The 25,826-nt window shown below is 42.8% G+C and overlaps 1 protein-coding gene across 1 annotated transcript in view; it reads right to left on the bottom strand.

Annotated features, from left to right (window-relative positions):
• The window catches only part of DMXL1 (Dmx like 1), a 288,913-nt gene that overhangs the window by 196,966 nt on the left and 66,121 nt on the right, over window positions 1-25,826 (bottom strand). Inside the window, exon 2 of the mRNA XM_073554312.1 lies at window positions 9,519-9,644. Coding sequence (XP_073410413.1) covers window positions 9,519-9,644 — 126 coding nt within the window. The remainder of the gene's footprint in view (window positions 1-9,518; window positions 9,645-25,826) is intronic.

Raw genomic sequence — 25,826 nt, 5'->3', positions numbered from 1 at the left:
CTTATCTTCACGCTCTCGTTCCCAGTAGTCCTTTGCGAAAATGCTCGCGATGACGTCCCTTCTCGCGGGATCGTGAAGTCTCGCGGTCATTCGCGCGACGTCATCGCGAATTACCGCGAGACGTCGCGATCCCGCGAGAACTGACGTCATCGCGGGCATTTTCGCAAAGGATTACTGGGAACGGATGCGCGGGACGTCGGAGGGTAAGAATAACACCATTTTTTATTTTATTTTTTTTACATTCTATCTTTTACTACTGATGCTGCATAGGCGGCCTCAGTAGTAAAAAGTTGGTCACACTCGTCAAACACTATGTTTGACAAGTCTGACCAACCTGTCAATCAGTTTTCCAAGTGATGCTACAGATCGCTTGGAGAACGCTAGCATTTTGCAAGCTAATTACGCTTGCAAAATGCTAGTTTTTCCGCGGGAAAATCGCGGGAATTTAAAATGCGATTTTCCCGCGGACTGGAATTCCGGAATTCTCGCGGTAATTTCCGCGAGAGTTCCGGTACGTGTGCACTTAGCCTAACTGTCTGTACCTTTTCCTTGTTGTTAAAATTGTTAAATAAAAATAGTTTAAAAAAAAAAAAAAAAAAAAACAACACTGCCCTTCATCTCTCAAAACAAACCTCTTTCAACACCCTCATCACCTCACTATCCAATAACCCAAAACGTCTCTGATAATTTTCATTCCCTACTCAACCCCAAGAGTGCAGGCCCCAACCACGGATTTCCATGCTGACAATCTGGCTACTGTAATTATTAAAAAAAAAAAAATTGACCATATCCGACAGGAAATTATCTCCCAATCACCTCATACCATGCACTGTCCTCCCTCCCCCACTGCATCTAGGTCACTCTCTAAATTTGAACCAGTAACAGAAGAAGTAATCAGGCTGCTTGCAGCTTCTCGTCCTACCACTTGCACCAGTGACCCCATTCCATCACATCTCCTCCAGTATTTTCCCCTGCTATCACTACTCACCTAACACAAATATTTAACCTCTCTTTCTCTTCCAGTATCTTTCCTTACTCATTTAAGCATGCCATCATACAGCCATTACGTAAAAAAACATCCCTCGACCAAAACTGTGCCGCTAACTATAGACCTGTCTCTAATCTTCCCTTCATCTCTAAACTCCTGGAACGCCTGGTCCACTCCCGTCTTATCTGCTATCTCTTTGATAACTCTCTTCTCGACCCTCTCCAATCCGGTTTCCGCTCTTTACACTCTACTGAAACTGCCCTCACTAAAGTCTCTAATGATCTTCTAGCAGCTAAACCTAATGGTCATTACTCCATGCTAATTCTCTTGGATCTCTCCGCAGCATTCGACACTGTGGATGATCAGCTCCTCCTCACTATGCTCCGCCCCATCGGCCTCAAGGACACCTTTCTCTCCTGGTTCTCCTCCTATCTTTCTGACCGCTCCTTTACTGTGTCTTTTGCTGGCTCTTTCTCCTCTCATCTTCCCCTTACTGTTGGGGTTCCTCAAGGATCAGTTCTAGGCCCCCTCCTCTTCTCTTTGTATACTGCCCCTATTTGTCAAGCAATCCGTAGATTTGAGTTCCAGTACCATCTCTATGGTGGTGACACCCAATTATACACTTCTCCTGATATTACGCCTGCCTTTTTGGAAAACACCAGTGATTGTCTTACCGCTGTCTCTAAAATCATGTCCTCCCTCTATCTGAAACTGAACCTGTCAAAAACTGAACTCCTCGTGTTTCCTCCCTCTACTAACCTACCTATGCCCGACATTGCCATTTCCGTGTGTGGTTCCATCATTACTCCCCATCAACATGCCCGCTGTCTTGGGGTCATACTTGATTCCGAGCTTTCATTCACCCCTCACATCCAATCACTGGCTCGCTCTTGTTATCTGCACCTCAAAAACCATTCTAGAATTTGACCCTTTCTTACTTTCGACTCTTCAAAAACTCTCTCTTATTCATTCTCGTCTGGACTATTGTAATTCTTTATTAAATCGTGCTCCCTCTTACCAAACTCTCGCCTCTCCAATCTGTACTGAATGCTGCAGCTAGGATCATATTCCTCACCAATCATTATACCGATGCCTCTACCTTGTGCCAGTCTTTACACTTGTTACCCATCCACTCCAGAATTCAGTATAAACTTATTACCCTCACCCACAAAGCACTCCATGGCTCAGCACCACCCTATATCTCCTCCCTCGTCTCAGCCTACCACCCTACCCGTGCCCTCCGTTCTGCTAATGACCTTAAGTTAACATCCTCAATAATCAGAACCTCTCACTCCTGTCTCCAAGACTTTTCACATGCTGCGCAAATTCTTTGGAATGCACTACCCAGGTTAATACGATTAAACCCCAATCCCCACAGTTTTAAGCGTGCCCTAAAAACGAATTTGTTCTGACTGGCCTATCGCCTCAACGCATTAAACTAAATATCCCTGTGTGGCTCATTCAAAATTTTTAACCATAACCACCAGGTTCCTCGCATCATGTTCTCACATGCTTTATGCATTTTATAGCCCTCTGTGTCTGTACTGTTACGTATTTAGACCGTTAACTGATTCATGCAGCAACAGGAACACCCGATTCACTATGGCTGGTCCGAACAATAAAAGCAATTATTACGATCCACCTTTCGTGTCTCCCTTTTTCCCTTATAGATTGGTAAGCTTGGGAGCAGGGCCCTCATTCTCCTTGGTATCTGTTTTGATCTATGTGTTTATTGGTATGCTGTAGTCTATTGTCTGTAGACGTCCCCTCTATAATGTAAAGTGCTGCGGAATATGTTGGCGCTATAGAAATAAATTATAAATTATTATTGAGGCTCATGTATGTGTTTTGTTTACAGAAAAAACAGGATGTGAAAATCTAGAACAGTCACAATGGTCCATGCGAAAATTGCAAAATATCCATTTTTTTATGTTATGCCACAGATTTAATTACTGATTGCAGGATGTACAAAAATGTATGTATTACATATACAGTACATATATTTTGTCAAAATATATTTTTTTTAAAATCGCATTTAACCAAAAAAAATAAAATAAAATAAAAAGGATTTAAACAAAACAATAGGTAATTTTCTTATAATGGCTTTCTTTAAAAGGGAATTTGCCAGCAGATTTTTGCTAACCCATCTGTGAGTAGTATGATGTAGCAGCAGAGACCCGGATTCCAGCGATGTGACACTTGTTGATCTGCTTGCTGTCATTTTGACACAAACACTAATTTCTCTGCTGCCGATCTCCCTGAGCTCAGAACACTAACCCCGTCAACATCACTGAGTATAAGATTGTCAACATATCGTGTACACAGTAAGCTGCCAATCAGTTGAGGGGGTGGGGTTATACAGAGGTGACTAGGAGGAACGAGACACCTAATCCTGTAGTGATAATCGCCTGCTGATAAAACACTGATTTTAATTAAACAGCAACACACAGTCCAGCAAGTTATACAACGATGGACTAAAGCTCTCAGCCCCTACAAAATTCTCCTCTCAGATTACATAGTAAAAACCTGCTGACAGATACACTTTAACCCATTCCCGACATTTGCAGTAAATATATGTCATGGTTGGAAAGGACTTCCCGACTAATGTAGATACACCATGGCGATCGTCGTACACAGTTGGTTGTGTGAAAAAGATCACCGCCGGGTGACAACTGATGCGGACATCTGGCTCTGAGTGCCAGGAACAGTGCCTGCACCACTCCCAACACTTTAACACCCTAAATGCTGCGATCGGCGTGATCACAGCATTTAGAGAGCAGGCAGAAGGAAGAAAGCGACTCTGCCCTTGGCTCAGAAACCCCACAACGTCATCACGGTCTCCCAATCGTTGCCATAGTGACCCGATGTCTCATCACTACATCCGGGTCACCAGGTTCTAGCAAGTTAATTAGATCATGCACTGAGGCACATCAGGCGCTCTCCAACTGCGACATGGCGTCCGCTATTTATTCCAGCAAATTCTGCATTCAAAAGGTCAAACGGCGCTCCTTCCCTTACAAGCCCTGCTGTGCGCACAAACAGTAGTTTTCCTCCACATATGGGGTATCAGCATGCTCAGGAGAAATTACACAACAGATTTTGTGGTCAATTTTTCCTGTTACCCTTGCGAAAATAAAAAACGTTTGGTCTATAGTAACATTTTTGTGACAAAGTTAAATGTTGATTTTTTCCTTCCACATTCCAAAAATTCCTGTGAAGCACCTGAAGGGTTAAAAAAAACTTCTTGAATGTGTTTGAGCAGCTTAAGGGTGTGTGCACACGCTGCGGATTCTGCTGCGGATTGATCTGCGCGGATTTTGCAAAATCCGCAGGTAAATCCGCAGGTCAAAAGACCTGCGGTTTATCTGCGGATTAGCCTGCGGTTTTGCCCTACGGTTTATCATCTCTACAATGGAGGAGATGGTAAACCGCAACGGAATCTGCAGAAAGAATTGACATTCAAATCCGCGCGGAAAAATCTGCACCGTCTGCACTGCGGTTTCCATAGGATATTACGGTACTGCAGCAGCAGAATCCGCAGCGTGCGCACACACCCTAAGGGGTGAAGTTTTTAGAATCGTGTCACTTTTGGGTATTTTCTATCATATTGCCCCTCTCAAAGTCACTTCAAATGTGAGGTGGTCCCTAAAAAAGAGTTTTATAAATTTTGTTGGAAAAATGAGAAATCGCTGGTCAACTTTTAACCCTTATAACATAACTTAAAAAAAATTGTTTCAAAGATTGAGCTGATTTAACCCCTTCACCCCCAAGGGTGGTTTGCACGTTCATGACCGGGCCAATTTTTACAATTCTGACCACTATACCTTTATGAGGTCATAACTCTGGAACGCTTCCATGGATCCCGGTGATTCTGACATTGTTTTCTCGTGACATATTGTACTTCATGTTAGTGGTAAAATTTCATTCAAATAACTTGCGTTTATTTGTGAGAAAAACGGAAATTTGGCGAAAATTTTGAAAATTTCGCAATTTTCCAACTTTGAATTTTTTTGCCCTTAAATCACAGAGATACGGCACACAAAAAACTTGTTAACTAACATTTCCCACATGTTTACTTTACATCAGCACAATTTTGGAACCAAAATTTTTTTTATGTTAGGAAGTTATAAGGGTTAAAAGTTGACCAGCGATTTCTCATTTTTACAACACCATTTTATTTTTAGGACCACATCACATTTGAAGCCACTTTGAGGGGTCTATATGATAGAAAATACCCAAAAGTGACACCATTCTAAAAACTGCACCCCTTAAGGTGCTCAAAACCACATTCAAGAAGTTTATTAACCCTTTAGGTGCGTCACAGGAATTTTTTTCAATATTTAAAAAAAAATGAACATCTAAATTTTTTTCATAAAAAAAATACTTCAGGTTCAATTTTTTTTATTTTACCAAGGGTAACAGGAGAAATTGAACTGCAAAAGTTATTGTGCAATTTGTCCTGAGTACGCAGATACCTGATATGTGGGGGGGAACGACTGTTTCGGCGCATGGCAGAGCTCAGAATGGAAGGAGCGCGGTTTGACTTTTTCAATGCAAAATTGGCTGGAATTCAGATTGAACGCCATCTCACGTTTGGAGAGTCCCTGATATACCTAAACAGTGGAAACCCCCTACAAGTGACCCCATTTTGGAAACTAGACCCCCCCAAGGAACTTATCTAGATATGTGGTGAGAACTTTGAACCCACAAGGGCTTTACAGAAGTTTATAACGTACAGCGGTACAATTAAAAAATCATTTTTTCCACAAAAATGATCTTTTCACCCCAATTTTTATTTTCCCAAGGGTAACAGGACCCTAAAAGTTATTGTGCAATTTGTCCTGAGTACGCTGATACCCCACATGTGGGGGTAAACCACTATTTGGGCGCATGGCAGAGCTCGGAAGGGAAGCAGCGCCATTTGACGTTTTTGGCTGGAATTGAGATCGGACACCATGTCGCGTTTGGAAAACCCCTGATGTACCAAAACAGTGGAAACCCCCGACAAATGACACCATTTTGGAAACTAGACCCCCTAAGGAACTTATCTAGATGTGTGGTGAGAACTTTGAACCCCCATGGGCTTCACAGAAGTTTATAACATAAAGCCATACAATTAAAAAATCATATTTTTTCCACAAAAACGATCTTTTCACCCTCAATTCTTATTTTTCCAAGGGTAACAGGACCCTAAAAGTTATTGTGCAATTTGTCCTGAGTACGCTGATACCCCACATGTGGGGGTAAACCACTATTTGGGCGCATGGCAGAGCTCGGAAGGGAAGCAGCGCCATTTGACGTTTTTGGCTGGAATTGAGATCGGACACCATGTCGCGTTTGGAAAACTCCTGATGTACCAAAACAGTGGAAACCCCCCACAAATGACACCATTTTGGAAACTAGACCCCCTAAGGAACTTATCTAGATGTGTGGTGAGCACTTTGAACCCCCCAGTGCTTCACAGAAGTTTACAACGCCCGGGCGTGAAAATAAAAAATTTGTATTTTTTCCACAAACATGATCTTTTAGTCACCATTTTTTTATTTTCCCAAGGGTACCAGGAGAAATTGGACCCCAAAAGTTGTTGTCCAATTTGTCCTGAGTATGCTGATACCCCATACGTGGGAGAAAACTACTGTATGGGCACACGTCGGGGCTCGGAAGGGAAGTAGTGACGTTTTGGAATGCAGACTTTGATGGAATGGTCTGCGGGTGTCATGTTGCCTTTGGAGAGCCCCTAATGTACCTAAACAGTGGAAACCCCCCACAAATGACACCATTTTGTAAACTAGACCCCCCAAGGAACTTATCTAGATGTGTGGTGAGCACTTTGAACCCCCAAGGGCTTCACAGAAGTTTATAACACTCGGACGTGAAAATAAAAAAAATCATTTTTTTCCACAAAAATGATATTTTTGCCGCCAATTTTTTATTTTCCTAAGGGTAACAGGAGAAATTGGACCCCAAAAATTGTTTTGCAATTTGTCCTGAGTAGGCTGATACCCTACATGTGGGGGTAAAACACTGTTTGGGCGCATAGCAGAGCTTGGAAGGGAAGGAGCACCATTTGACTTTTTCAACACAGAATTGGCTGGAATTGAGATCAGACGCCATGTTGCATTTGGAGAGCCCCTGATGTGCCCAAACAGTGGAAACCACCAATTCTAACTCCAACCCGAACCCCAACACGCCCCTAGCCCTAACCCTAGCCCTAGCCCTAACCCTACCTCAACACACCCCTAGCCCTAACCCTAACCGAAAAATGGAAATAAATACATTTTTTTTATTTTATTATTTTTCCCTAACTAAGGGGGTGATAACGGGGCGGTTTGATTTACTATTTATGGCGGTTTTTATGTTTGGCGGCTGTCGCACGCTAAAAGACGCTTTTTATTGTAAAAATAGTTTTTGCATCACCACATATTGAGAGCTATAATTTTTCCGTATTTTGACCCACCGAGTCATGTGAGGGCTTATTTTTTGCGGGACGAGTTGACGTTTTTATTGGTACCATTTTCGGGCACGTGGAATTTTTTGATCGCTTTTTATTCCGATTTTTGGGACGCAGAATGAACAAAAACCAGCGTTTCATGAATTTCTTTTGGGGGGGGTGCGTTTACACCGTTCCGCGTGCGGTAAAATTGATAAAGAGGTTTTATTCTTCACGTCAGTACGGTTACAGCGATACCTCATTTAGGTCTTTTTTTATGTTTTTGTCGGTTTTATGCAATGAAAACTATTTTATATAAAAAATAATTATTTTTGCATCGCTTTATTCAGCGAGCTATAACTTTTTTATTTTTTCGCTGATGATGCTGTGTGGCGGCTCGTTTTTTGCGGGACAAGATGACGTTTTCAGCGGTACCATGGATATTTATATGCGTCTTTTTGATCGCGCGTTATTACACTTTTTGTTTGGCGGTATGATAATAAATCATTATTTTTTGCTTCGTTTTTTATTTTTATTTTTTAAGGGGTTCGCTAAAGGGGTTAACTAATGGGACAGTTTTATAGGGCGGGTCGTTACGGACGCGGCGATACCTAATATGTGTACTTTTATTGTTTGTTTTTTTATTATTTCCAAAATATGGATTTATTGGGGGAATATTTTTTTTTTTTTCTAATATATTTGGCGATTTTTTTTAATTATTTTTACACTTTTTTTTATTTTTTTTTTTACTTTATTAAATAGTCCCAGGTGGGACATCACTGTCCTGTGACAGATCGCTGATCTGTCACATCACAGATCACTGTGACAGATCAGCGATCTGACACAGGCACTGCAGAAGGCTTCCTCATGCCTGCGCTTTGCAGGCACTGAGGAAGCCAGCTTCCTCAGGCCCCCGAAGGCCCCCCGTCGCCATCTTGGATTCGAGGGCCTGGAGGAAAGGAGCCCCCCGCAGCAGCGCTGCACATTGCGCTGCCGTGGGGGGCTCAGGGAAGCACGGAGGGAGCCCCCTCCCTGCCGATGCTTCCCTTTAACCCCCGGTACACCGCGATCGTGTTTGATCGCGGTGTGCAATGGGTTAACGTGTCGGGGGCGGTCCGTGACCGCCCCTGACACATTATGCCGGGTGTCAGCTGTGATAATCAGCTGACACCCGGCCGCTCTCAGCGGCGCTCACCACGTGGGCGCCGCTGATCGCGGTAGACGTACTATCCCGTCCACGGTCATACGGGCCCGGGTACCGTGGACGGGATAGTACGTCGGATGTCAGGAAGGGGTTAAACATATGGGAAATGTTATTTTAACTATTGTGTGTGATATAACTCTGATTTAAGGGAATAAAAATTGCAAAATTTTTGCAAAATTTCCATTTTTTCACAAATAAATGAAAGTCACATCAAAGAAATGTTACCAATATCAAGAACTATATGTCAAGAAAACAGTCTCAGAATAAGTGGGATCCGTTGAAGCATTCCAGAGTTATTACCACATAAGGGGACACTGGTTAGAATTGTAAAATTTGGCCAGAACATGAAAGTGAAAACAGACTCGGCACATTGTCCTCTGTAAATAAGATATTCTACTAATCATTTTGTGAGGTCGGCCTGTCTAAACAGGATATTAATTGACCATTGTTTGGCTTAGGCCAAGTTCACATGAGCATAAGGAGGGGAAAAAAAAGAAAAAAAAGAAAAAGAAAAAAAACGCTTTATTTTCATTGAGAGAGGAAAAAACAAACAAAAAAAATCACATGATTTTTTGACCATGTTGCCATCCGGATGCTGTGTGTAAGTTTATGATATCTGAATGGTACCTATTTGACATCTGTTTTTATACATCAAAAATGAATATCTGAAGCCAATTACAGTCTTGTATGTTAATAACTTAACTGGATGAGTTGAAAACAGGTGCCATATGGATGACATTCGTATGGCATCTATAGTTTTTTGCACACCAACTGAAATTTATGGGCGAGTCTCAGATGAATATGGATCACACCACACCCCATTGCATTTAATCTTGAGACAAAGCAGTTCTGGTCCCTCTCAGACATGTATGACATTAAGAGATTACAACACTTACTCTGCCCTGTTGCACTGAACAGTCTACACATCCCACCAGCACATTTCCATGTTGGACTCCAGGGATTACTTGTAGCCTCTCAAAATCACTTCCCAAAATCACAACATCACACCCAGATGCGTAAGCCTGTGAAATGAAGAACAAAAATATTTTTACAATGTAATTAATAAATAATACATTAACATATAATACGGCAGCATGGTGGCTCAGTGGCTAGCATTCTAGCCTTACAGCGCAGGGGTACAGGATTTATATCCCAAGGACAATATCTGCAAGAAGTCTGCATGTTCTCCCCATGTTTGTGTGGGTTTCCTCTGGATTCTCCGGTTTCCTCATACACTCCAAAGACATACTGATAGGGAGTCTAGATTGTGAACCCCGATGGGGACAATCATGAGGAGGTCTATAAAACGCTGTGGAAATTAAGAGCGCCAAATATGCAAGTAAAATAAATAAATTTATAAATGAACTAGCTGAAGAGCCCGGCGTTGCCTGGGCATAGTAACCAACTGTGGTTAGTTATAACAAATTATAATGATTATATTGCACATAAAAACATTTCACATCATATATTCAACACTACAGATTTCCAACACAAATTAACTAAACGATTACCCAAGTATTGATAGTATTTTATTTTCAACTCATTCAAGAGCCTTTTGATAAACAACATGTGTATCTGTGCATCTAACCCTTTCCTGTGTGATAACGTCTGCTGAGATGTGTACCTAATCCTCTCCTGTGTGATACTTTCTGCTGAGCTGTGTATCTAATCCTATCATGTGTTACTGACTGCTCAGCCTGTATCTAATCCTATCCTGTGATACTGTCTGCTGAGCCGTGCATCTATTCCTATTCTGTGTGATACTGTCTGCTGAGCTGTGTATCTAATCCTATCCTGTGTGATACTGACTGCTGAGCCTTGTATCTATTCCTATTCTGTGTGATACTGTCTGCTGAGCCGTGTATCTAATACTATTCTGTGTGATACTGACTGCTGAGACATGTATCTAATACTTTTCTGTGTGATACTGACTGCTGAGACATGTATCTAATCCTATCCTGTGTGATAATGTCTGCTGAGCCGTGTATCTAATACTATTCTGTGTGATACTGTCTGCTGAGCTGTGTATCTGTTCCTATCCTCTGTGATACTGACGGCTGAGCAGTGTATCTAATCCTATCCTGTGTGATACTGACTGCTGAGCTGTGTATCTAATCCTTTCCTATGTGATACTGACTGCTGAGCCATGTGTCTAATCCTCTTCTGTGTGATACTGACTGCTGAGCTGTGTATCTAATCCTATGCTGTGTGATACTGACTGCTGAGCTGTGTATCTAATCCTATGCTGTGTGATACTGACTGCTGAGCCGTGTATCTAATCCTATCCTGTGTGATACTGACTGCTGAGCAGTGTATCTAACCCTATCCTGTGTGATACTGTCTGCTGAGCCATGTATCTAATCCTATCCTGTGATACTGACTGCTGAGCCGTGTATCTATTCCTATTCTGTGTGATACTGTCTGCTGAGCCGTGTATCTAATCCTATTCTGTGTGATACTGTCTGCTGAGCCGTGTATCTAATCCTATTCTGTGTGATACTGTCTGCTGAGCCGTGTATCTAATCCTCTCCTGTGTGATACTGACTGCTGAGCCGTGTATCTAATCCTATCATGTGTGATACTGACTGCTGAGCCGTGTATCTAATCATATCCTGTGTGATACTGGGCTCCCCCTGTAGTCTGTCAGAGGGTGGTCTGTGTTGGCACTGTAATAAATTGTGTTATTTTCAGCTTTACAGAAGGATAACACCATAGAAATAAGAATAGGCAAAATTGTTTGGTGAAATGGAACGCGCGGGGTTAAAAATTTCGCTCTCGGGGTCCAGACGTGTGACTGTGCAAAATTTTGTGGCTGTAGCTGCCAATCCCAGACATACACACATACATACATACATACATGCACACACTTTTTCCCCATTATGTAGATAGGGGCAAAGTTGTTTGGTGAATTGGAACGCGCAAGGTTAAAATTTCGCCTCACAACATAGCCTATGAAGCTCTCGGGGTCCAGACGTGTGACTGTGCAAAATTTTGTGGCTGTAGCTGAGACGGTGCAGATGCCAATCCCGGACATACACACATACATAAACTGTGTTCCAAATTATTATGCAAAAAAAAAAGAGTTTAGGAGTGATAAGGTTAGAATTTTTTTGTTTGTCATTTAAACTCATTGATGGTGATGTGTGTCAGGGCTCTTTATATCACTGAAAGCAATTGCAGATACTTGTGCAAATTAGTTCGGCAGGTGTGTCCAAATAAAGGCAAGACTACTTAAGAAGGCTGTTCCACATTATTAAGCAGCCTACATTTTTTGCCAAAATGGGAAAGAAAAAGGATGTGTCGGCTGCTGAGAAGCAACAAATTGTGGAGTATTTAGGTCAAGGCATGACTACAATCAACATTGCCAAGACCCTTAATTGTGATCATCGCACAATCAAGAAGTATGTAGCTGATTCCCAGCACACACGTGTGTGTGCTGAAAAGGAAAAATTGAGGACACTTTCCAACAGGCAATTGCGTCAGGTTAAAAGAGCAGCTGCAAAAATGCCTTGTCATAGCAGCAGACAAGTTTTTGAAGTTGCTGGTGCCTCCAACGTCCCCCCCACAACAAGATGCAGGGTCCTTCAGAGGTTTGCAGCTGTGCGTAAGCCATCCTGTCGACCACCTCTATCCACTGCACACAAGCAGAAATGGCTCCAGTGGGCCAAACGATACATGAAGACTGACTTCCAAACTGTTTCGTTCACAGATGAGTGCCGTGCAACGCTCGATGGTCCAGATGGATGGAGTGGAGGATGGCTGGTTGATGGACACCCCATGAAAACACGGCTAAGGCGCCAACAAGGAGGAGGAGGAGTAATGTTTTGGGCTGGAATCATGGGGAGAGAGATTGTCGGCCCCTTTAGGATCCCTGAAGGGGTAAAGATGAACTCCATAATCAATGTGGAGTTTCTAAAACAGCACTTCCTGCCATGGTTCAAGAGGAAGAACCGTGCTTTCCGCAGCAAGATCATTTTCATGCATGATAATGCACCGTCTCATGCTGCAAATAACACATCTGCATCTCTGGCTGCTATGGGAGGACAAACTTATGGTGTGGCCACCATCTTACCCTGACCTCAACCCCATTGAGAACCTCTGGAGCATCATCAAAAGGAGTGTCTATGATGGCGGGAGGCAGTTCACATCTAAGCAACAGCTCTGGGAGGGTATGCTGTCCACATGCAAAACAACTGAAGCACAAACCATCCAAAAACTGACAAATTCAATGGACGAGAGAGTTCAGAAGCTTCTTTCGAACAAGGGGTCCTATGTGCAAATGTAACATCACCTAGAATAAAGTTTTTACTTGAAAACTGTTTGATTTCATTTTGTAATAAGCTGACAATGCTTATAATTTCACAATTGACCATTTTTTTGTTCAAAATAAAAAGGTTGAAAACTCTGCTGTGCATAATAATTTGGAACATGCATTATGAGTGTTTCTTATTTTAAAAAATATACTGTTTTCATAGGCAGATTGTTCAAAAACATTGCAATTATACTAGAATAGTAGATGACTGGAAAATAACAATGACTGCAACTCATATAGGTAATTTAGAGAAAATGAGGAAATATTTTTTGCATAATAATTTGGAACACAGTGTTCACACACACATTGAGCTTTATATATTAGATTATGGATACCCATGCTCTTGCCTTGCTAATTATAAGTGGCTGTAACTTACATAACACTAGCTGAAGAGCCCAGCGTTGCCCGGGCACAGTAATTGTGGTTAGATATAACAAATCATAATGATCATATTGCACATAAAAACATTTGATCCCGAGAGAAATTGCACTAATTGCAATAAAAATATTTTGCTTTAACAAAACGGTGCTGGCGCATGCACAATATCATCTATCGGCAAGCAACGCCCCAATCTGCACATGCGCAGCCCACTGTGTTCCGAAGACCAGTGAGGAAAAGCACAGAAGAAAAAGAAATTGTTGCTGTTGAACATAGCAACGCTCCCGCACTGGTACTCTGAACACAACCTGCACCATTTTGTTGAAGCAAAATTTTATTCTTAACACAATATTAACCCCTTAACGGCGGCAGTTAAGGGGCCTTATTCCTCCTGCACCTCATGCTCCCTTTGACATAGCCTCCTCCTGCACCTCACACTCCTCCTTTATACAAAGCACTTTTCTGCAGCACAGCTTTTCTCCTTTATAGTCGTCTCCTCCGGCAGCACTTCACACTCCTCTTCCATATAAAATTGGAAACACTTAATTCTGAGAGAAATTGCACTAATTGCAAAAAGCGCATCGTATACACAGCCTACTTCTTCTGCAGCACCACACAGTAACTTCCTGATATGAGCACAATGGTGTAATCCATGAGGCTCCTCCCTTTCCCTTGATGTCATGCCTCACAGGAGCAACTCCATTCTAGACATGGTGGAGCTAGCTGTGGCCTGTGCCTGCCGCGCACTGATACTCTGAAGGCGGGCGCCTTGATTGTAGCTGGGGGTTGCAGCCGGTGAGTTTTGCAGGGTGGCTTTCAAGGTAAATGTGTCTCCGCCCGTGTGCCCTAACGTCGTGGGCCGTGGGGACGGGGCTTGGCATGTGGAGTGAATGTGTCTATGCTGAGTGGGCGGGGCTATGTGCAGTGGGCATGGCTTAATACATACACACAACTCAAAGTCTTATGGCTTCCAGCACCATCTATATGCTGATGACACTCGGATCTACCTCTCTGGCCCAGATGTCACCTCTCCAGAATATCACAGTGTCTATCAGCCATATCCTCCTCGTCTCGTTTCCTCAAACTCAATGTGGACAAATCTAAACAAATCATCTTTCCTCCATCTCGCATACCTTCCCTACCTGATCTGTCATAATAAATGAATTCACACTTTCCCCTGTTCTGGTAATCCGCAGCCACGGAGGAACCCTCAACTCTGCCCTGTCCTTCAAACTACACATCCAAGCTTTCGCCACCTCCTGTCGCCTCCAGCTCAAAAATATTTACAAAATCCTTCCTTTCCTCAACCCTCACTCTATCAAAATGCTTGTGCATGCCCTAATCATCTCCCGCCTCGAGTACAACATCCTCCTCTGTAGCTTATCTTCTATCACTCACACCCCTCCAGTCCATCCTTAAGTCTGCTACCCGACTAAAATAATCTCTCTCTTCGCTACACTCCTGCATCCCCTCTTTGCAAATCCCTTCACTCGCTCCCAGTTTCCTAGCGTATCCAGTTTAAGTTTAAACTACTAACACTGCCCTACAAAGCCATCCATAACCTTTCTCCTCTTTATATTTCCGAACTAATCTCTCAATATCTTCCCTCACGTAACCTCCGGTCCTCCCAAGACCACCTCCTCTCCTCCACGCTTATTCACTCCTCACCCAATCGCCTCCAAGATTTCTCCCAAATATCCCCCATCCTCTGGAATTCTGTGCCCCAACACGTCCGGTTATCCACCACATTTGGATCCTTCAAACGGAACCTGAAAACCCATCTCTTCAAAAAAGCTTACAACCTGCAATGACCACGCGGCCAACTCAACACCATCGGAGCTATTCAACCCCCGACCTACTGTCTCCTTCCTCATAATCCTGTAGAATGTAAGCCCACAAGGGCAGGGTCCTCTTTCATCTGTACCAGGCGGTCATTGTTAGTTTGTGCACTGTAAGAGATATTTGTATTTGTATTTTGATGTAACCCCTTCTCATGTACAGCTCAACACCATCGGAGCTACTGCAACCCCCGATCTACTGTCTCTTTCCCCACCATCCTGTAAAATGTAAGCCCGCAAGGGCAGGGTCCTCTTCCTTCTGTACCAGTCTGTCATTGTTAGCTTGTTTACTGTAAGTGATATCTGTAATTTGTATGTAACAGCTTCTCATGTACAGCACCATGGAATCAAAATTTACATACACTAAGATTACTATGCCTTTAACCCCTTAATGACCCCAGCTTTTTTCGGTTTTGCGTTTTTGTTTTTTGCTCCCCTTATTCCCTGAGCCATAACTTTATTTTTCCGTCTATATATTGCCATGTGAGGGCTTATTTTTAAGCTGTTAGCATGTCATGTACTAGAAAACAGGAAACAAATTCCAAGTGCATTGAAATTGCAAAAAAATTGCAATCTCACATGTTTATTTAGCTTTTTTGCTAGGTTCACTAAATGCTAAAAACAGACCTGCCTTATGATTTTCCAGGTCATTACGAGTTCATAGACACCAAACACGTTCAGGTTCTTTTTTAATCTAGGTGGTGAAAATAAATTCCAAAGTTAGCTAAAAAAAAAAAATTGCGCCATTTTCCCATACCTGTAGCATCTCCATTTTTCATGATTTGGGGTTGGGTGAGGGCTTATTTTTGCATGCCAAGCTGACTTTTTTAAAGGATACCATTTTGGTGCACATACGATCTTTTGGTCGCCCGTTATTGCATGTTAATGCAATGTCATGGTGACCAAAAAACATAATTCTGGCGCTTTGATTTTTTTGTCCTGCTACGCCGTTTAGCGATCGGGTTAATCCTTTTGTTTATTGATAGGTTGGGCTATTCTGAAAGCGGCGATACCCAATATGTGTATGTGTGATTTTTTTTTATTTTATTTTGAATGGGGCGATAGGGGGGTGATTTCAATTTTTCAGTTTTATTTTTCTCATTTTTAAAAACTTTTTTTTTTTCCTTTTAATTTTGGCATGCTTCAATAGCGTCCATCGGAGGCTAGAAGCTGCCATAGACTGATAGGCTCTGCTACATATAGGCGATGAGCAGATCGCCTATATGTAGCTGAATTACTGCCTTGCTATGAGCGCCAAACACCGGGTGGTGCTCATAGCAATCCGGTATCAACAACCATAGAGGTCTCTAGGAGACCTCTGGTTGTTAAGCCAATGCATCGCTGACCCCTGATCATGTATTTGCGGCCCCAGCGTTTGACAGCGGCATTTATCTAGTTAATACTGTATGTGTGGGTGGATCAAGATTCCACCCGCGCCTATTGCCGGCACATGTCCCGGCTTTGATGTGGGCTCACCGCCGGAGCCCTCATCAAAGCGGGGATCTGACCTCGGACATACTATTCCGTCCGAGGTCAGAAAGGGGTTAGACAATTCTGGGGTTAGACAATTCTAGACTGCCCATATGATTATTTCATGCGTTTAGAAGCTTCTGATTTTCTGTTTTTTTCTTTTTTTTTTGTCACATCTGAGTTAGAGACACACCTGTGGATGTATTTTAATGCACACCTGAAACACACTGTTTCTTTTGTGTAGCATCATGGGAAAGTCAAATGGCCATTTTGACCAAAGAAATAAAAAAGGTTATGGCTCTGGGAAGAAGGGGAGCATACAAATGCAAAAACTGAAATACCCCTGGTCATTACGTGGCTAATGGGTGCAGAAAATCTGCAACATCAAAAACTCACCGAAAGCTCATTGTTGGAACGTAGCCTTACAAGAGAACATTCTGATAACCTTACGAAATTACATTCCCACTATGAGCTCTTGATGTGGCAGATTTTCTTTACCATTTCTGCACGGATCAAGCAAAATAGGTCACTTGCATTTTTTTAAAAACACAATGTAAAAAACTCACCAAACGCGCATCGTGGAAACATAACTTTACATTTTGTATTGATATCTAACTTTAAGGTTTTGTTCCCGCAATGAGTTTTTGATGTTGCAGATTTTCTGTGCCATTTCAGCACCTATTAGGGAAAATAGGTTACCGTACTTGAATTTTTTTTAGAAATACATGGCATAAAAAAACCTCAACAAAAACTAATTGTGGGAACATAGTCTTACCTTTTGTAAGGGACCCCTAGAAGCGCACATCAGCGCGTAACGGCCGTCGTCCTGACGCAGCATCCACTCTATACTCTCCTGCCTCTGCTGAATTTTATGATGCTCCAATAAAAGGCGTTTTTAAAGGGACGGTGAGTGCCACCATTCTCCTCATTTCTTTTGCAAGTTTCAAACTATTGTCTATTCTGACTGGATGTGCACCCAGGATCCTGGTGTAGGTGTAATTTGTAAGCCAAGAATTTAACCCAATGTGGACTCGATCGGTATAGCATGGCAGTGCTTATTTTTTCTGTTTTTGGTTGTATTCATTGAAGTACCTTTTGTATTGATCTCTAATTTTAAGGCCACGTGCATGCGTTCAGTATTTGGTCAGTATTTGACATCAGTATTTGTAAGCCGAAACCAGGAGAGGAAAAGTATAATAGAAACACATCACCACTTCTGCACTATTCACAAACTCCTGGTTTTGGCTTACAAATACTGAGGTAAAATACTAAAGCACTGAGGTAAACCACTGACCAAATACTCTATCTCTTCTGGGAGTTTTAGTCAGGGGGACATACCCAGCCTGCTGCCCAGGTAGGGAGGACATCAGTGCTGGGCTGCCTGCACCTACACATACAGACTACATTTGCCTGCTACAATCCCCTCTTGCAGTGAGTAATCCAGGCCATTTTTACCTTATGCTCTGGGTGACTAAACGCTACAGCACTATTTCCCAGGAAGGCTTGTGTAATGCTAGCAATAGGGGAGACTCTCGGGCATGCGCAATGCTGCACTTTGTGTACATAGCGAGGCTGGAGTGGGCAGAACTGGCACTAGACCTGCAGTACCACAGTCAGTGGACACCTCGGCTCTGCAGCACCATGACAGGTAACAGGCACCCTGCTCATGCCATAGCCCCCCCTCCAGGCATCGTCCTCCCCTCAACCAATGTCATCTGGTGCTTGATTGCATATCATGGGCTGCAGGGATCCATCCACACCGCATCAATCCCAGAATGGCTGCAAGGAGCATTCTGCGTGTGGAGTGAATGTGGCTATGCAAAGTGTGCGGGGCTTGATATACACGCACTCAAATATATTATATATATATATATATATATATATATATACAGTGCCTACAAGTAGTATTCAACCCCCTGCAGATTTAGCAGGTTTACACATTCGGAATTAACTTGGCATTGTGACATTTGGACTGTAGATCAGCCTGGAAGTGTGAAATGCACTGCAGCAAAAAAGAATGTTATTTCTTTGTTTAATTTTTTTTTAAATTGTGAAAAGTTTATTCAGAGGGTCATTTATTATTCAACCCCTCAAACCACCAGAATTCTGTTTGGTTCCCCTAAAGTATTAAGAAGTATTTCAGGCACAAAGAACAATGAGCTTCACATGTTTGGATTAATTATCTCTTTTTCCAGCCTTTTCTGACTATTTAAGACCCTCCCCAAACTTGTGAACAGCACTCATACATGGTCAACATGGGAGAGACAAAGGAGCATTCCAAGGCCATCAGAGACAAGATCGTGGAGGGTCACAAGGCTGGCAAGGGGTACAAAACCCTTTCCAAGGAGTTGGGCCTACCTGTCTCCACTGTTGGGAGCATCATCCGAAAGTGGAAGGCTTATGGAACTACTGTTAGCCTTCCACGGCCTGGACAGCCTTTGAAAGTTTCCTCCCGTGCCGAGGCCAGGCTTGTCCGAAGAGTCAAGGCTAACCCAAGGACAACAAGGAAGGAGCTCCGGGAAGATCTCATGGCAGTGGGGACATTGGTTTCAGTCAATACCATAAGTAACGTACTCCACCGCAATGGTCTCCGTTCCAGACGAGCCCATAATGTACCTTTACTGTCAAAGCGTCATGTCAAGGCTCGTCTACAGTTTGCTCATGATCACTTGGAAGACTCTGAGACAGACTGGTTCAAGGTTCTCTGGTCTGATGAGACCAAGATCGAGATCTTTGGTGCCAACCACACACGTGACGTTTGGAGACTGGATGGCACTGCATACGACCCCAAGAATACCATCCCTACAGTCAAGCATGGTGGTGGCAGCATCATGCTGTGGGGCTGTTTCTCAGCCAAGGGGCCTGGCCATCTGGTCCGCATCCATGGGAAGATGGATAGCACGGCCTACCTGGAGATTTTTGCCAAGAACCTCCGCTCCTCCATCAAGGATCTTAAGATGGGTCGTCATTTCATCTTCCAACAAGACAACGACCCAAAGCACACAGCCAAGAAAACCAAGGCCTGGTTCAAGAGGGAAAAAATCAAGGTGTTGCAGTGGCCTAGTCAGTCTCATGACCTTAACCCAATTGAAAACTTGTGGAAGGAGCTCAAGATTAAAGTCCACATGACACACCCAAAGAACCTAGATAACTTGGAGAAGATCTGCATGGAGGCGTGGGCCAAGATAACTCCAGAGACCTGTGCCGGCCTGATCAGGTCTTATAAAAGACGATTATTAGATGTAATTGCAAACATGGGTTATTCCACAAAATATTAAACCTAGGGGTTGAATAATAATTGACCCACACTTGTATGTTTAAAATTTATTAAAATTTAACTGAGCAACATAACTTTTTGGTTTGTAAGATTTATGCATCTGTTAATAAATCCTGCTCTTGTGTGAAGTTTGAAGGCTCTAACTTATTTGCATCTTATCAAACCTGCTAAATCTGCAGGGGGTTGAATACTATTTGTAGGCACTGTATATATATATATATATATATATATATATATATATATATATAAATATAACTTTCCAAACAGTAGTATGATATTGTAAACATCGGGTAGGAAAACAAAAACAGAAAAATTTCCTGTGCAGCCGTTGTGTTGTGGAAATAAGCTACAATAGCAGAGACCCCGAAATTACAAAATTACAAAGCTGATTTCAGCACAACACTCTGCAGGGCTAATAAAACAAACTAATGTCACGCAAGTCCACCACTGACCCAAAATTCAGCAGTCTTGCCCTAATTTCACACCCAGAGAGTGGTCACTACAAATTGCCTAGCACATAGGAAGAAAAAGCACTTTGACACTGACTAAAAACACCCCAACCGATCTGCTGACTGATGGGGTACCAGTGCTCTTGCTACCATGGTGTTCATCAGCCACAGCTAAGGGCACTCTGTAAGGGCGGCACCTGGCTCACCGGAATGGGACAAAGCTGCTGAGACCTACAGTATCGGGCAGAGCTGCTGCAAGATCTATGGCGCTCAGCATGGTAAGAACAGAGTGCCATATTCTCTTTAGTCAGCTGAGCATTGATGGTGTCAGGAGTTGCACTCCCACCAACCTGATACTGATGGCCACTTTCTGCCAGTAGCTGCATTTACACAACCTTTAAATGGCCATTTCATCACTCAGAACCTGCTAAAATACAATTTATAATAAATATCATTAATTTGTATTCTTGTACCTTAAAGTAATGATTTTCTTGTTGATTTTGAAATCCTAGCAAACAACTCTGATAAAGCCCATCTTCGTTTTGCTAATTCATTAGTGTGTGCTTTGGCGTGGCTTACAGGCTACGATACACAGCCGTGTAGCAGTTGTATTTTACAGTTTGTCTTAGGCCTCTTTCACACATCAGTTTTTTGGCGTCAGTCACAATCAGTCGCCTCGACGGATCCGTCGCAGCTTGTGAAAAACGGATGCGACGGATCTGTTTTTTCAAAAAAACACGCAGACAGATAGATAGCTATGGGATTGATAGATATATTTATGTATTCTATAGATAAATCCATAGATATATCTATGGCTATATATCTCGTAACACGCTCGTATAACGTGGCCGAATGCTCTCATGTTTTATTATATAGCCCTCGGACCAGTGTAATACTACTAAGGGGTAGCGCAGATCTGCAATTTTTTTCTTGTGCCGATTCGGCTTGAGAGATCACTCGCGGCATGCTGCGGGTGCATTGAATGATCGAATCACGCACTGCTCTTTCCGATACAGAGGACAGTAGGCCATACGTTATACAGGGTTTTTTTTCCCCAATCGTCCTATGGTAGGCAGATGCCTATGCATTACTCCAGATTGTACACATGAATGAAGTGAAAAATAATCGGCACCGCTGTGCACCTACGGTCCGTTCTGTAGATTTGTACCAGGGGAGTTATTTTGGAGTGTACTTTCTCAGGCAGGGCCAGTTTTAGGGAAAGTGGGGCCCTAGGTAAAGTTTAAAATGGGGCCCCAAATGCTAACATATTGCACATGACACGGAAGCATTTCGATTGTATTTACATGCGCTGAGTTCAGGATGGTAAATGAGTGTGATCGACAATATTGAAGTCGTTCAACACTTGTTTCCCGGCCTCTTTACACCAACTGAGAAAGAATGATGGGGACAGAACGATCACTAATGGATCACTAACAGATCACCATACAGTATCATGTTATCAGCAGCACATCTACAGTTTACACCCCATAGTCCTCCATATAGTATAATACATTCCCTATAGTCCTCCATATAATATAATGTGCCTCATAGTCCTCCATACCACCATAGTCACCAGTACTTTATGCCCAGTCCGTGCTTCTGGATACATGCACCCATAAATTAGGCGGGCTCTCATCACTACAGAAATGCCAAACATGTGGATGATATACGGTATGTGGTTTAGGTACACTGTGGGGCTCAGAAGGGAGGGGGGCATTTGAATTTGGGAGAGCAGAATTTCTTTTGGCGGGTGACAAGCCTTTTCGCTTTTCCAGAACCTTTGTGCTACCAGAAACGTGGAAGCCCCCTATATTTCTGTTAACAGATGATGGACCTGAGTGAGGACTTGCTTTTTTTGTGGAATGAGTGGAAGCTTTTATTGGGAACATTTTACATAACGTTTGGGATCACATTTATACGGCACTCTACGCTGAGCACTTACTTTGGCGTTTCTATCTAAATCTCTGAGTGACGTGACAGTTGAAACCCCTGATCCATTCACTATAATGAGACAGCAGTTACTCTGGCCTCCATTCAGTGGTGTCTTCCTTTTCAGAGGTGCACAAAACTGGCTGACTGCGCTTTTATGTATGACTAAAAAGACGGAAACCGCCGGATCACAGATCTTACGGCATCCACAGCGTCTCCTTCTGCCTCATTATAGGGAATCTTCCGCTGGGGGTTCCGTCTGAATCACCTATTTCAGAGATTTACACGGAAACCCCGGTGTAAGCGCTCAGCGTAGAGCGCAGGATAAATGTGCACCGAACTTTATTGTGATCTTTGGGAGGCAGAATAGAAAAAAAACAAAAACCAGCATGTGCAGAATTGGTTTCATTTATTTTTTAAGCCGTTCCTCATGCGTTATGTGATTGGGTGACTTTATTCTTCGGGTCAGTGCGATTACAGCGATACCAGATTTATATAGGGTTTTTATGTTTAGCTGCTGTCACATACTAAAAGACGCTTTTTATTGCAAAAACAAGTATTTGCATCACTAAATTTTGAAAGCTATAATTTTTCCATATTTCGGCCGACAGAGTCATGGAATGGCTTGTTTTTTTGCGGGTGGAGCTGTCATTTTTATTCGTACCATTTTCAGGCACATGACATTTTTTTATGGTTTTCTAATCTGATTTTTGGAAGACAGAATGATCAAACACGAGGAATTCAGGATTTTTTTTTTGATGTTCAGTGTGTAGTAAAATTAATAAAGTAGCTTTATTCTTTGGGTCAGTACAATTACAGTGATAACACATTTATTTTTTTACATTTTGCCGCTTTTTCACAATAAAAACTATTATATAGAAAAAATAATTGTTTTTGCATCGCTTTGTTCTGAAAGCTATAACTTTTTTATTTTTCTGCTGTTGAAGCAGTATAGCAGCTTGTTTTTTGTGGGACAAGATGATGTTTTCATTACTACCATTTTTATTTTGATATGACTTTTTGATCGCGTTTTATTCTACTTTTTGTGTGATGACATGATGAAAAAGCAAAAGGTTTTTGCTCCCTTTTTTTGTTTTTTCTTTACGGCGTGCACCGAAGGAGTGAACTAGTGTGACCGTTTTATAGGTTGTCTCATTCCGGACGCGACAATACCAAACGTGTACTTTTTTTGTTTTTAAATATATATACGGTATGTATGTATTGGTTTTATATTTTTTCCTTTTTTTATTTATTTTGTGATTTTTTTTTATAGTTTTAAAACATCTTTTTCACTTTTTAAAAAAATGTTTTACTTCGTCCGTATGGGACTTCAACTCTTATTTGTCTCATCACTGGTCTCTTACAATGCAATACACATGTATTGCATTGTATGAGACCTGTGAGTGTTACACAGGCATATCACTTGTTAGATTCAGACTGTAGACTAAGCCTAACAAGCCACCGTAGCTGGCAGACCGAGAACTCATCACGTGACCTCCGGCTGCCAGGACAACACTGATCTGATCACGAGGGGCATCGGAGAGGTGAGTATAGCAGGAGATTCCTCCTGCTATCTTCTAAATGCCACAATCGCGGTATCTAGAAGATAGCAAAGGTTTAACACCATCGGGACCTGATCTAATCAGGTCCCGACGATGTCACCTGTCAGAGCAACCACTCTGCACAGGAAACGCAGTGCTTGCAGGACCTTGGGGGTCCTGAGCGCTGCAAGACCACCCACCGTTGATCAGGGCCAGTTTTAGGCAAAGTGGGTCCCTAGGCGAAGTTTAAAATGGGGCCCCAAATGCTAACATATTGCACATCACACAGAAGCATTTCGATTGTATTTACATGCGCTGAGTTCAGACCACTAAATGAGTCTGATTGACAATATTGAAGTCGTTCAACACTTGTTTCCCGGCCTCTTTACACCAACTGAGAAAGAATGATGGGAACAGAACAATCACTAATGGATCACTAACAGATCACCATACAGTATCATGTTATCAGCAGCATATCTACAGTTTACACCCCATAGTCCTCCATATAATATAATGTGCCCCATAGTCCTCCATATAGTATAATACACTCCTCATAGCCCTCCATATATTAAAATACACTGCTCAGTCCTCCATTAGTATAATACACTCCTTATAGTGATCCATATAGTATAATACACCACCAGTCATCCGTGTAGTACAATTCACTTCCCATAGTATAATGCACCCCATAGTTCTTCATATAGTATAATGTATTCCCCATATTCCTCGATACAGTATTACGCAGCCCACATAGTATAATGCAGCCACCCCAGAGTATAATGAAGCCCTGCCATACAGTATAATGTAACACCCATAGAATATAATGCAGCCCCCCCTCATAGTATAATGCAGTCACCCCACAGAATATAATGTAACCTCTCCATAGAATATATGGCAGCTCCCTCAGAGTATAATGCAGCCCCTCATATAGTATAATGTAGCCCCTCCATAGAATACAATGTGGCCTTCCTCATATAGTATAATTCAGCCCCAATAGAATATAATGTAGCCCCCTCAAAGTATAATAAAGTCCCCATACAATATAATCTAGCCCCCCATGAATATAATGCAGCCCCTTCATAGAATATAATGTAGCCTCCTCATATAGTATAATGTAGCCCCCTCATAGTGTGATTCGATCACCTCCCATAGAATATAATAAATATAATACAGCCCCCCATAGAACATAATACAGCCCACCTTCCCAGAATATAATGTAGCCCCCCATATTATATAACAGCCTCACCCATAGAATAAAATGTATTATTTACCTACATGGTATGCAGCACAGGCCCCACATGGTGTACAGCACAGGCCCCCACTGGAATACAGCACAGGCCCCCACTGGAATACAGCACAGGCCCACATGGTATACAGCACAGACCCACATGGTATACAGCACAGACCCACATGGTATACAGCACAGGCCCACATGGTATACAGCACAGGCCCACATGGTATACAGCACAGGCCCTCATGGTATACAGCACAGGCCCACATGGTATACAGCACAGGCCCACATGGTATACAGCACAGGCCCACATGGTATACAGCACAGGCCCACATGGTATACAGCACAGGCCCACATGGTATACAGCACAGGCCCACATGGTATACAGCACAGGCTGCATCTCTCGACCCCCCTTTCCCCCAGAATGGCTCCACAGTCCAGTACTGTTGCATAAAAAAAAAAAAAAAAAAAAAGCACTCCTCACCTTCTCCTCGTGTCCGCGCTGCTGCCGGCTCCTGTCTCCTGCTCTGCCTGGCACGCAGTGAGTGCGCGATGACATCATTGCGCACCCGCTGTGTGTCAGAGGCAGAGCGGGGAATGATGGGAGAGGAAGCAACAGCTGACACTCTCTCCTCCATTGCTTTGAACTGTACCGGCGTCTACGACGCCGGTACAGTTCAATGCGGCGGCGGGAGCTGGCGCTGGCGGACCCCCTGCCTCACGGGCCCCATAGCGGCTGCGTGATGTGCCGCTAGCTGAGGGCCCCGGGGGGGAGCGGG

Source organism: Dendrobates tinctorius, unplaced genomic scaffold, assembly GCF_039654945.1.
Source record: "Dendrobates tinctorius isolate UK_male_01 unplaced genomic scaffold, ASM3965494v1 ptg000003l, whole genome shotgun sequence".
In the NCBI taxonomy this organism is placed as follows: domain Eukaryota; kingdom Metazoa; phylum Chordata; class Amphibia; order Anura; family Dendrobatidae; genus Dendrobates; species Dendrobates tinctorius.
Note: the sequence above shows the minus strand (reverse complement) of the source record. Positions and strands in the feature narration are given on the sequence as shown.